Source organism: Equus przewalskii, chromosome 11 (genome assembly GCF_037783145.1).
Source record: "Equus przewalskii isolate Varuska chromosome 11, EquPr2, whole genome shotgun sequence".
NCBI classification, from domain to species: Eukaryota; Metazoa; Chordata; class Mammalia; order Perissodactyla; family Equidae; genus Equus; species Equus przewalskii.
This window is the reverse complement of record NC_091841.1, coordinates 17,831,580-17,843,702: the sequence shown is the minus strand read 5'-3', so window position 1 is coordinate 17,843,702 and position 12,123 is coordinate 17,831,580. Positions and strand designations below refer to the sequence as shown.

At 39.7% G+C, this 12,123-nt stretch overlaps 1 protein-coding gene and 1 pseudogene across 1 annotated transcript; one reads left to right on the top strand and one right to left on the bottom strand.

Annotated features, from left to right (window-relative positions):
• Positions 1-1,481: 1,481 nt before the first annotated feature.
• LOC103542454 (olfactory receptor 9G4-like) lies at positions 1,482-2,418 on the top strand. Its single transcript, XM_008509394.2, is given in 3 exon segments — positions 1,482-1,659; positions 1,662-1,808; positions 1,811-2,418. Coding segments are annotated over 3 exon segments (933 nt in total).
• Positions 2,419-2,735: 317 nt separating this feature from the next.
• Positions 2,736-11,163, bottom strand: LOC103542455 (olfactory receptor 9G19-like; annotated as a pseudogene).
• Positions 11,164-12,123: the final 960 nt, after the last annotated feature.

Genomic DNA, 12,123 nt, shown 5'->3' with positions numbered 1-12,123 from the left:
CTTCATAGATAGATGAAGGCAAGTGGTGAGAGAGAGGGTTATAAAGGTAGGATAGAGCTACCTTATGGAACTTTGGGTATAGGAATAAAGCATCTTCACTTTGTGTGTTAATGAGAAAAGATCCATTATATACTTCAAACTGCTTTTACCACAATGTCATCAATGAAGTCATAATCTATCATAACATCATCAGCTACATTTGAAAGATTCAGACCATACCTTTCTTCCTAGGAAGTAGAAGTACTAGAACTCCAGGTAGAAGACTTGGGGTTGGTTCCAGTTAGAATGATGACACTGGCTTAGCTCAAATTTAAATGTTTCAAACAGCAGAATAAATTACAATCCTCTCTTGGTTTTTGCTTTCTTCCGCTGTCTTTATAGTTAGGGGACATCAACTCTAAAGCTCCTGAGGCATCAGCCATAGTTCGATAATATTTTAAATTAGGTATTTCCTTTTAGCTTTTCTCTGACAGCTTTGGAGCTTCAAGATAGGAGCAATGAATGATTCATGGTTTCTCATCAAATCTGGGTTCTTTTTAATATTCACCATTCATGATATAAAAAAATGCGTCCATTATGTACAAAGGACTTACATCTACTAGGGGAAAGTGGAAAATGAAGCATTTGGTTAGAAATGGATTTCTAAAGTGCTTTTTAAGAGGTAAAGTAATTCAGGTTGTCAGAGGTGTATAGCATTTCCTTAGCTAGAACAAGAGAGAAACAATTCACCTTCAAAAAGCTGGTTGAGAGCATATACACTTGATGAAGACAATTTTGGATTCAAATACCAATTCTGCTGTTGTACAGTTATGTGAACCTTGGAAATGATTCTTTACTACATGAGAATCATAGCATTACCTACCTTATAAAGTTGTGGTAAGAATAAAGTGGGTTAAGTTTAGAACCCAGAAACTCAGAATACTAACGACACATACTAGTAATATATGCATAAATATATATATATACATATATGTTGAGTATATATATACATACGGAGGGTACATACAAATTCTTGTGCTAACAGTAACAGGAATAGGACAATATATTGGTTTGCGTGTAACTATCAGCAAAATACTTGACACATATATTCTTTGTAATATATGAAAGATGCTGAAATTTTTTGATTGATCACTATGTGCTGAACATCGGGCTGGGTGTTTTTCATGCATATCTTCAATATTTGATCAGACAACATGACAGGGAACATCATTTTTCTCATCTGTTTGGTAAGAATGAGAGTATTCCCCTACATTAAACAATTAGTAACTGAAAGCTTTAATTTCAAACTCAGATTCTACTCCAATTCCAGTGGTTCCCAAGACTCCAAGTGAAATTATGTCAATCTAGATACTAAGGGATAAAATTTCATAGGCCTGCAGTGACTGCGGACTTAATTGATACCTTTGCATATTTCTTTCAATAGTAAAACCACTAAATATTTTTTTCTCATAATCTTTAATTAGGCTTTCTCCTTTGTGAACATGGAAGTCAGAAATCACACCACCGTGACTGAATTCATCTTGGTGGGTTTCTCAGTAGACCCCTGGTGGCAGATGATTTCGTTTGGAATATTTCTGATCCTCTATTTGATAACCTTGTCAGGGAACATGACCCTGGTTATCTTAATCCGAACTGATTCCTGCCTACACACACCTATGTACTTTTTATTGGCAATCTGTCTTTTCTGGATTTCTGGTACACCTCTGTGTATACTCCCAAAATCCTGGTTGTTTGTGTCTCAGAAGATAAGCGCATTTCATTGGCTGGATGTGGAGCCCAGTTGTTCTTTTCGTGCGCTGTAACCTACACTAGTGCTATCTCCTAGAAGCCATGGCCTATGATCGCCACGTGGCCATCTGTAACCCATTACTTTATTCTAGTATGATGTCCAATTCTCTCTGTACTGGACTTGTTGCTGCCTCCTACATAAGAGGGTCCTTGAATGCTATGGCCCATACTGCAAACACTTTCGGCCTGAGTTTCTGTGGTAAAAATATCATTGACCATTATTTTTGTGATGTACCACCATTGGTAAAAATGTCTCGTACACACACCCAGGTATATGAAAAAATCCTCCTTGGTATGGTGGGATTCACCATCCTTTCCAGCATTCTTGCCATCCTGATTTCCTATTTCAACATCCTTATGGCTATCCTGAGGATCCTCTCAGCTTCAGAAAGGCACAAGGCCTTCTCCATCTGTGCATCTCACCTAATCTCAGTCATGCTCTTCTATGGATCCTTACTATTCACATATTCAAGGCCAAGTTCCACCTACTCTCTGGGGAGAGACAAAGTGGCTTCTCTCTTCTACACTGTGGTCAACCCATTGCTCAACCCTCTCATCTACAGCCTGAGAAACAAAGACGTCAAAGAGGCCTTCCGGCAAGCAACTCAGAGCATAAGGTTGGAGAGGTGAATGTTATATTTTTCTGAAATTCTCTTACTGTATTTTCAAAATTATTGGCTTACAATTTGTAAACATTCCAATATTTCAAGTATATTCAGGAAGTTATACTTAAAATCATGAAACATTGATCAAATCATTCTTTAACAGTTTATTATTATTTTATTGTGATTAAACTAATTCAAATTTCTAATACTGAGTTGTTTAATGTTCCAAAGATTGTATTTTGCCTCTTTGCAGCACTAGATTTTCGATAAATGAATCATCTTGATTATCTTTGGGAGGTCTTCCATTTTCACTGAGCACTTATTTGAGAAATTTATGTCAATTTAGTGTTTGGATTGTGTTAACCTGAAGAGTTTTTCTGAGCTTCTTTCAGATCTTTATTCCTCAGACTGTACATCACAGGGTTCAAAATGAGGAACACATGGTATAAAATGTGGAAATCATTTTGTCTCTCTAGAGGGAATAGCTGAAATTTGGTGTAAAGTAGGTGTCCAGAATGGAGCCATAGTACAAAGTGACAGAGATCACGTGAGAGGAGCAAGTGCAGAAGACTTTGAGGTGGCTCTGGGTGGAGCAGATTGCCAAGATGGTGCCCCCGATGAAGAGGTAGGAGGCCAATATGAGCACAGTGGGAATAATGACATTGGAGCTTAGGAGCAAGTACAGCACAGCTTAGTAGCTGTCTTTCACATCACATGACAACTTCAGCAGGGGTAGGACATCACAGAAAAAGTCACCAATGACATTGTCACCACAACAACCCATTATGAATGTGGTACTGGGGGGTATTGTTGCATTGACAAAAACTCCAGTAGCGGAATATATAACCGAACAGATGCATCATCTCCTTGACACGACCTGAGCATAAAGCAGGGGTTTGGAAATGGCCACACACCCATCATAAGCTGTGGCAATTAACAGGTAACACTCTCTTTACACCAGCCCGATGGAGAAGAAGAACTGAGCTACACAGAAAGCAAAGGAGATGCTTTTGTCTTCAAACACGCAGGTCGCTAGCATCTTTCGAGTATACACAGATGAATACCAGATGTAGGTAGGGTGCAGAAAAGAAAGTTTGCCAATGAGAAAATACATGGGTGTGTGCAGCCAAGAGTCATTACAGATCAAGACAATGATGGTGATATTTCCTGCCACAGTCAAAGAGTACAACCAAGAAACACCTGGAACAGAACTATCTGCATCAGGGTCTTTTTTTATGAAGTCCAGCAGGATGAACTCTGTCACTGTGTGATTGCTCCTCTCCACGGCTTAACATGTTCTCACCTACAGATGGAATAGTGAAGAGTTTAATTCTCTCAACCGGTGCCACATGAGGGCATGCCCTCTTGCAGTCTATAGATTTCAGTGTAAAGGAGATCTGAGCAAGAGTCTTGTCTGACTTGGGCAGATAATGGGGGTTTTCTGTGCCTCAATATATTCATTTCAATAAAGTTCTTTCGATAATAGGAAAGTCTTAGTGCCTGTTGGTGGTTTATTCAATTTTCAATAATTTATTTCTTGAGCCCCATGTTCTATCTAGGCATTGTGATGCAGCAGTGAGGATGATAGGGCAGACAGTTATTCTGTGTAGCTTTTATTTAGAAGAATTCTCTTTGAATTTTATTCAGATACATAATAAACGACTAAGTTTAGAAATACTTTCTGTTAATGTCAGATCATGTTAAGAAAATAAAATTAGATGATAGGTGAAAACTAACTGAGCGATCAGCTAATTAAATCTAGACTCTAAGATAAAATCTCCCTTCTCATTTCCCTTCCAGAAATGGACCAGATGTACAAATCCATGATAATTGACAAATTTCTTATCATTTAGAAGATGGTGACATTTGAACAGTCATAGAATATATCACCTCAAAATATGTCACTTTTGAATAAGGACTATTTTGAGCTAATGGCACTTAAAAAAATGGCATAAACATTAGGGACACCCTGATCTCCCCTTTTCTTTCTGAAAACAGGAGATAATACTCTCATGTGAGAGCTGCTATCTATACCAGGAGAAAAGAAACATTCTTATTATCAAGGATAGAAAGTTGAGACCTGAAGAATTCTGCACAAATATACTTTGTCAAAAGAATTCTTTTTTTAATCCATGTTTTAGCATATGTCATTACTTTATTGCTTCTTATTGCTTAATAATACTATTCTGCTTTGTTTTGTCTTTTTTGTTTAGTTTTTTTTGAGGAAGATTAGCTTTGAGCTAACATCTGCTGCCAATCCTCCTCTTTTTGCTGAGGAAGACGGGCCCTGGGCTAGCATCCATGCCCATCTACCTCTACTTTATACATGGGATGCCTGCCAGAATATGGCTTGCCAAACAGTGCTATGTCTGCAGGGATCCAAAGCAGTGAACCCCAGGTAACTGAAGCAGAACGTGCGAACTTAACCACTGTGCTGCTGGGCTGGCCCCCTGAATAATGCTATTCTTAAAACTGACTCAATATGTCAAAATATGACTCAATAAGTCATATTAGCTTATAACATTCTGTAAATATCAAGTGTACATTATTATATTTCAGTTTCTGTATAGACTTCATCATATTCACCACCAACAGTCTAGTTTTTATCCATCACCATGCATATGGACCCCTTTATCTCTTTTGTCCTTCTCCCACACCTTCTCCTTTGGTAACTACTAATCAATTCTCCTTTTCTATGTGTTTGTTTATCTCCCACATATCAGAGAAATCATATAGTATATGTCTTTCTCTGTCTGAATTGTTTTTCTTAGTATAATACCCTCAGGATCCATCCATGTTGTTGCAAATGACACGGATTTGCCTTTTTTCATAGCTGAGTAGTATTCCATTGTGTATATATGTGGTATATATAACACATCTTCTTTGCCCATTCACCCGTTGATGAACACTTGAGTTGCTTCCATCTCTTGGCTATGGTGAATAATGCTGTGATGAACACAGGGATGTGTAAATCTCTTTGAATTGTTGAATTCATGTTCTTTCAATAAGTACCCCTAGTGGGTTAGTGGATAATATGATATTTCTACTTTTAATTTGTTGAGAAATCTGCATACTATTTTCCATTGTGACTGCACGTTTGCATTACCACCATGAATGCATGAGTGCTTCCTCCCTTTTCTCCATATACTCTCCAACATTTGTTATTTCTTGTCTTTTTAATTATAGCCATTCTGATGGCTATGAGGTGATATCTTATTGTAGCTTTGATTTGCATTTCCCTAATAATTAGTGATGGTGAACATCTTTTCATGTGCCTGTTGACCATCTGTATATCTTCTTTGGAAAACTTTCTGTTCATGTCCTCTGCCCCTTTTTCGATTAGGATGTTCTTTTTTTTTTATTGTTGAGTTGTATGAGTTCTTTATATATTTTTAAAATTAACCCCTTTGTCAGTTATTTGACTTGCGAATATTTTCTCCTGGTTGTTGAATTGTTTCTTCATATTGTTGTTGGTTTATTTTGCTGTGCAGAAACTTTTTAATCTGCTGTAGTCCCATTTGTTTATTTTTTCTCTTTTTCCTTTGATTAGTAGACATGGAACTTGAAAATATATTGCTAAGACTGACGTCAAAGAGTGTACTGCCTACATTTTCTTCTAAGGATTTTATGGTTACAGGTCTTACATTCCAATCCTTAATCCATTTTGAGTTAAATTTTGTCTTTCATGTATGATAATGGTCTACTTTTATTCTTTTGCATGTGGCTGTCCAGTTTTCCCAACACCATTTATTGAAGAGACATTCCCTTCTCCACTGTATGTTCTTGGCTCTTTTGTCAGAGGTTAGCTGTCCTCAGATGTGTGCTTTTATTTCTGTGTCTCAAGTGTGTTTCATTGATCTCTGTGTCTGTTTTCTGCCAGCACCATCTTGTTTGATTACTATAGCTTTCTGGTATAATTTGAATTCAGGGAGTGTGATACCTCCAACTTTGTTCTTTTTCTCAGGATTTCTTTTGGCTGTTTGCGGTCTTTTGTTGTTCCATATAAATTTTAGGATGTTTTCCTCTATTTCGGTGAAGAATGTCACTTGTATTCTGACTGGGATGACATTGAACCTGTACATTGTAGATCAGCCCAGCAGAAAAGACAATCTTAGCTACACAGCAAGCAAAGGAGATGCATTTGTCTTCAGAGATTCAGGTTAATAGGATCTTTGGTGTGTTGACAGTGGAATAAAAGGTATCCAGAAAAGACAGATTCCCAATGAAAGAATCCATGGCTATGAGCAACCAGGAGTCATTACAGATCAACATTATGAGGGTGGCATTTCCTACCACAGTCACTCAGTACATGCTAAGGGACACCAGGAGCAGGGTTGTTTATGATGCCCACCAAGATGAAGTTTGTCACTATCTTATTGTTCCTTCCATGGTTTAAGGAGATCTTACCTATAAATGGAAGAGTGAAGAGTTTAATTTCCTCAACCAACGCCAAAGGAAGGCATTCTCTCTTTCAGTCTATGGATTTCAGAGTAAGAGAGGTATCTTGCCTGACTTTGGCATGTAATGGGACTTTCTGAGCCTCGATAAATTCATTTCAATAAAATTCTTTTAATAATAGGGAAGCCTCAGTGCTGTTGGGAATTTGTTCATTTTTAAAGAAAATATCTCTTGAGTCTGAGGTGCTGTCTAGGCATGGGGATACAGCAGTGAGGAGGATATGGGTGCCTATTTCTTCTATATTGCTTTTATTTAGAAGAGAGAGATACATCATAAATAAATATAGATTATTAGTTACTGTTAGATCATATTAAGAAAATAAAACTGGGCGACATGTGAAAAGAAAAAGGGAGAGGAGCTAATTAAATTTTGACACTGAGAGAAAGTCAAAACTACAATGAGGTATAAACTCTCTCCAGTCAGAATAGGTATAATTAACAAGACAAGAAACACCAAATGTTGGAGAGGATGTGGAGAGAAGGGAACCCTTGTTCACTGTTGGTGGGAATGCAAACTGGTGCAAACACTATGGAAAGCATTATGGAGTTTCCTCAGAAAATTAAGGATACATCTAACATATGATCCAGCTATTCCACTGCTGGAAATTTATCCAAAGAACTTGAAAACACAAAGGCATAAAGATACTTGGACCCGTATGTTCATTGCAGCATTGTACACAACAGCCAAGACTTGGAAGCAACCTAGGTGCCCATCAAAGGACGAATGGATAAAGAAGATGTGGTATTTATACACCATGGCCTACTACTCAGCCATAAGAAATGATGAAATCCGATCATTTGTCACAACATGGATGGACCTTGAGGGTATTGTGCTGAGTGAAATAAGTCAGAGGGAAAAAATCAAATACCATATGATCTCACTCATAAGTAGAAGATAAAAACAACGACAAACAAACACATAGCATTGGAGATTGGATTGGTGGTTACCGTAGGGGAAGTGGGGGGGAGGAAGGGCAAAAGGGGTGATTAAGCTCAAATGTGAGGGGATGGACTAAAATTAGTTTTCCGGTGGTTAACATGATGTAATCTACACAAAATTTGAAATATATTATGATGTACATCCAAAAATAAACAAATAAATGGGATAAATAAATAAATAAATAAATAAACACAAGCCAGGAACAAAAAAAATGTAAAGAAAACTGGGCAACATAAGAAAACCTCCCTTTCTCATTTCCCAGCTGGAAATGGATGAGATATTCAAAGCCCATGAGAATTGGAAATTTCTTATGGTTTAGAAGGTTGCGACATTTGAAAGGTGACAGAATATATCACCTAAAATATGACACCTGGTGTAAGGATAATTTTGAGTTAATGGCATTTAAAAAACTGCAGATACAAAAGGGACAGTCTGATCTCCTCTTTTCTTACTGAAAATGGGAGATAAAACCCTCATGTGAGAGCTGCCATTTCTATACCAGAAAAGAAATATTCTTGTTATCAAGGACAGGAAGTTGAGACCAAAAGAATTCTGCACAAATAGACCTTGTTAAAATAATTCTTTTGGGGCCAGCCCCATGGCCGAGTGGTTAAATTTGCACGCTCTGCTTTGGCGGCCCAAGGTTTTGCCAGTTTGAATCCTGTGCACGGAGATGGTGCTGCTCATCAATCCATGCTGAGGCAGCATCCCACATGCCACAACTAGAAGGACCCACAACTAAAATAACAGAACTGTGTACCTGGGAGCTTTGGAAGAAAAATTAAAATTCTTAAAAAAATATTTTTTTTTCTTTTTCATCCATGTTTTAGCATGTATTATTAGTTTGTTTCTTTTATTGCTAAATAATATTTTTTCATATGGATATGACATGTTTGGTAAGTCTTTCATCAATTGATGGACATTTTGTTGTTTCTAGCTTTGGCAATTCTGTACAATGCCACTATGAACATTTTTATACAAGTGTTTTAGGGACATCTATTTTCCTTTATCTTGAATGGATACCTAGGATGGAATTGCTGAGTCATATGTTGATTCTATATTTAACACCTTCAGGAACTGCCAAACTTACCATTATTATCTGTATTTTTAATTTTAACAATCCTTGTGGATGAGAAGATGTATAAGATTATCATTTTTATTTACATTTTCCTGCTGATAATGATTTTCAGCATCTTTTCATGTACTTATTGGCCATTTGTTTATCTTCTATGGAGAAATGTATATAAATCTTTGGCAAATCTTTTAATTAGGTATTCTGTCCCTATTGTTGAATTGGGATGATTCTTAGATATTCTGGATACAAGTCCCTATGAGATAAATTACTTGAGAATATTTTCGTCTATTGTCTGGGTTATCTTTTTACTTTCTTGATGGCCTCCTTTGTTGTGCAAAAGCTTTTAAAGTTGATCAGGTCCAATTTATTTAATTTTTCTTTTCCTGCTTGCTCTTTGTGTCTTATTCAAGAAACAATTGCCTAACCCAAGGTCACAAATGTTTGCTGTTTTCTTGTAAGATTTTTACAATTTTAGCTCTTACAATTAGGTCTTTGATCCATTTTGAGTCACTTTTTGTATATGGTATGAAGTAGGGATATAAATCTATTCTTTTCCACATGAATATCCATTTGTCTCAACACCATTTGTCAAAAAAGCTGTTCTTTCCCTACTGAATTGTCTTGGTATCCTTGTCAAAAATCATTTGACCATTGCTTTAGTATTCTGTTGCCCCTATAACAAATTATCTCATTCTCAGTGGCTTAAAACAACATAAATCTATTATCTTATGTTTCTACAGATTAGTAGTCCAAAATTAGTCCAACTGGGCTGAAATCATGATACTGGTCCAGTTGTGTTTCTTTCTGGAGGCTCTAAGAGAGGATCTATTTTGTTGCTTCTAAAGGTTGCCCACATTCCTTGGTTTATGGCTCCTTGTTTCCAACTTCAAAGCCAGCAGCATTGTATCTTTATGGCCATTCGTTCATAGTCTCATCTTCAGTTGAACTCTTCTGCCTCCTTGTTCAAATTTAAGGACTCTTGTGATTACATTGGGCCCAGGCGATAAACCAGGATAATTAATTTTAAATTCAGCTGATCAGCAACCTTAATTTTCACTTTCCGTGTAACCTCACATAGGCACAGGGTCCAGAGATTAGAACATAGACATTTTGGGGGGAGGCATTATCCTACCTTCAAAACCCAAAAATGTAAAGGTTTATTTCTGAGCTTTTCATTCTATTCCATTGATGTGTTTGTCTTTCCTTATGTCAGTGTCTTAATTGTCTTAATTAATGCTACTTGTAGTAAGTTTTAAAATTAGGAAGTGGGAATCATTTAACATTTTTTCTTTTTTTAAATAAATTCTATCTTCCTTTAGCCTTAGCATATATTTTAGTTTCTTTTCTACAATTGCTTCACTTTGTTGAAACAATTATAAAAACACCTATGTTTTGACACTCTTTTGGGTCTTCCTTTCCTTATGGTGAAACATTAGAGCTCCATACTTGGGATTCAGAAACACGTGTGAGAATTCAACTGTCTTGTATAAGACACATTTTTTAAATTTGCAAATATATAAAACAATGTCACCCTTTTCACTATTTTTGTATATAAATAGTTACCTGTATTTTTTTAATTTATTACTTATGGTGATATATCATTCGGTTTTTATTTTAAATGAATTAATAAAATCTGTTAAAATTTCTTTGTTTGGAGGCGGATCCAAGATGGCGCCGTGAGTAGTCCTCTTTGTCTCTCCCCCTTCGAGTCTACAATTATTCGGACACTTATCGCTTAACAAAGGATATCCAGACAACATCTCAGTACGTCTGAGAGACCCACGTGACTATACTTTGGAAGGCGGATGGACTTTCCTCCGGGAGGATGTGGAAATAGGTGAAAACTCTCTGACCCCGACCGAACAGCCTTGTACCCGCAAGCGGCTTTCTTCAAACGGACGCCCCCAGAAGATCAACACACATCTAGGGCAGGAGCGAGCACACAACAGAGGAGCAATGGTGGAAACAGGTGACCAGAACCCTACCTAAACCCCCCACAATTACTCCTAAACGCAGAGGGAAACTTTGGAGTTGCACACCTGGGCCCGCGGGGAGAGTCTCTCCCTGCCATTGGTGGGGAGATCCTGCCTGGTGTTCGCGGTGCCCGGAGGGTCCCAGAGAGAGTCGCTGAGGGTACGGAGGTCTCCCGGCTGCCACTGCTGGCACGGTGGGGCTAGGGATTGCCGGAGATCTCCGAGCGGACTTGGGCTGGGTGAAGCTCCAGAGGCCGACTCCAAGCCCCGGAGGGGAAGCTCTGGAGTTCCGCCCAGGCAGCAGACAAAACTCTCTGTCTGCCATTAACAGAGGGGCTACGCCCAGCATTCACGGCTCCGGGAAAGTCCTGGAGAGAATCCCAGAGGGCGGGGTGACCCCCAGCTGCTGTTGCCCACCCTGTGGGTCTAAGGATTGCTGGAGATCCCAGAGTGGACTGGGGCTGGGTGAAGCTCCAGGGGCCGGCCCTGCGCCCCAGAGGGGAAGCTCCAAAGTTCTGCCTGGGCAGCAGACAAAACTCTCTGTCTGCCATTAGCCGAGGGGCCACACCCAGCATTCAACTCCGGGAAAGTCCCGGAGAGAATCCCAGAGGGCGAAGTGACCTCCAGCTGCCGTTGCTCGCCCCGTGGGGCTAGGGATTGCCGGAGATCTTGGAGAGGACTGGGGCTGGGTGAAGCTCCAGAGGCCTGCTCCGTGCCCCAGAGGGGAAGATCCAGAGTTCTGCCCGGGCAGCAGACAAAACTCTCTGTCTGCCACTAGTGGAGGGGCCACGCCCAGCATTCACAACTCCAGGAAGGTCCTGGAGGGAATCCCAGAGGGCGAGGTGCCCCCAGGCTGCCGTTGCCCTGCGGGGCTGGGGATTGCTGGAGATCTCAGAGATCTCAGAGAGGACTGTGGCTGGGTGAAGCTCCAGAGGCCGGCTCCACGGCCCAGAGGGGAAGCTCCAGAGTTCTGCCTGGGCAGCAGACAAAACTCTCTGTCTGCTATTAGTGGAGGGGCTACGCCCAGCATCCACAATACTGGGAGGGTCCCGGAGAGGAGAATATCAGGCAGGGCAGCAGCTGACCAGCTACCACTGAAATCAGGATCTCTGGCCATCCCCCCAAGACAGGGCAAAGGGCTCCCTGAGTTCCTGGGGAACAGGACTGGGGCTGGGGGGGGTTCCAGCGACCCAGCTCCGTAGCCTAGGGGGAAACCCTACAGGCTCACAGCAGCCTCAGGGAAAGCCTCTGCACAGCACTAGTAGAAAGCACCCATCCAGCAGCC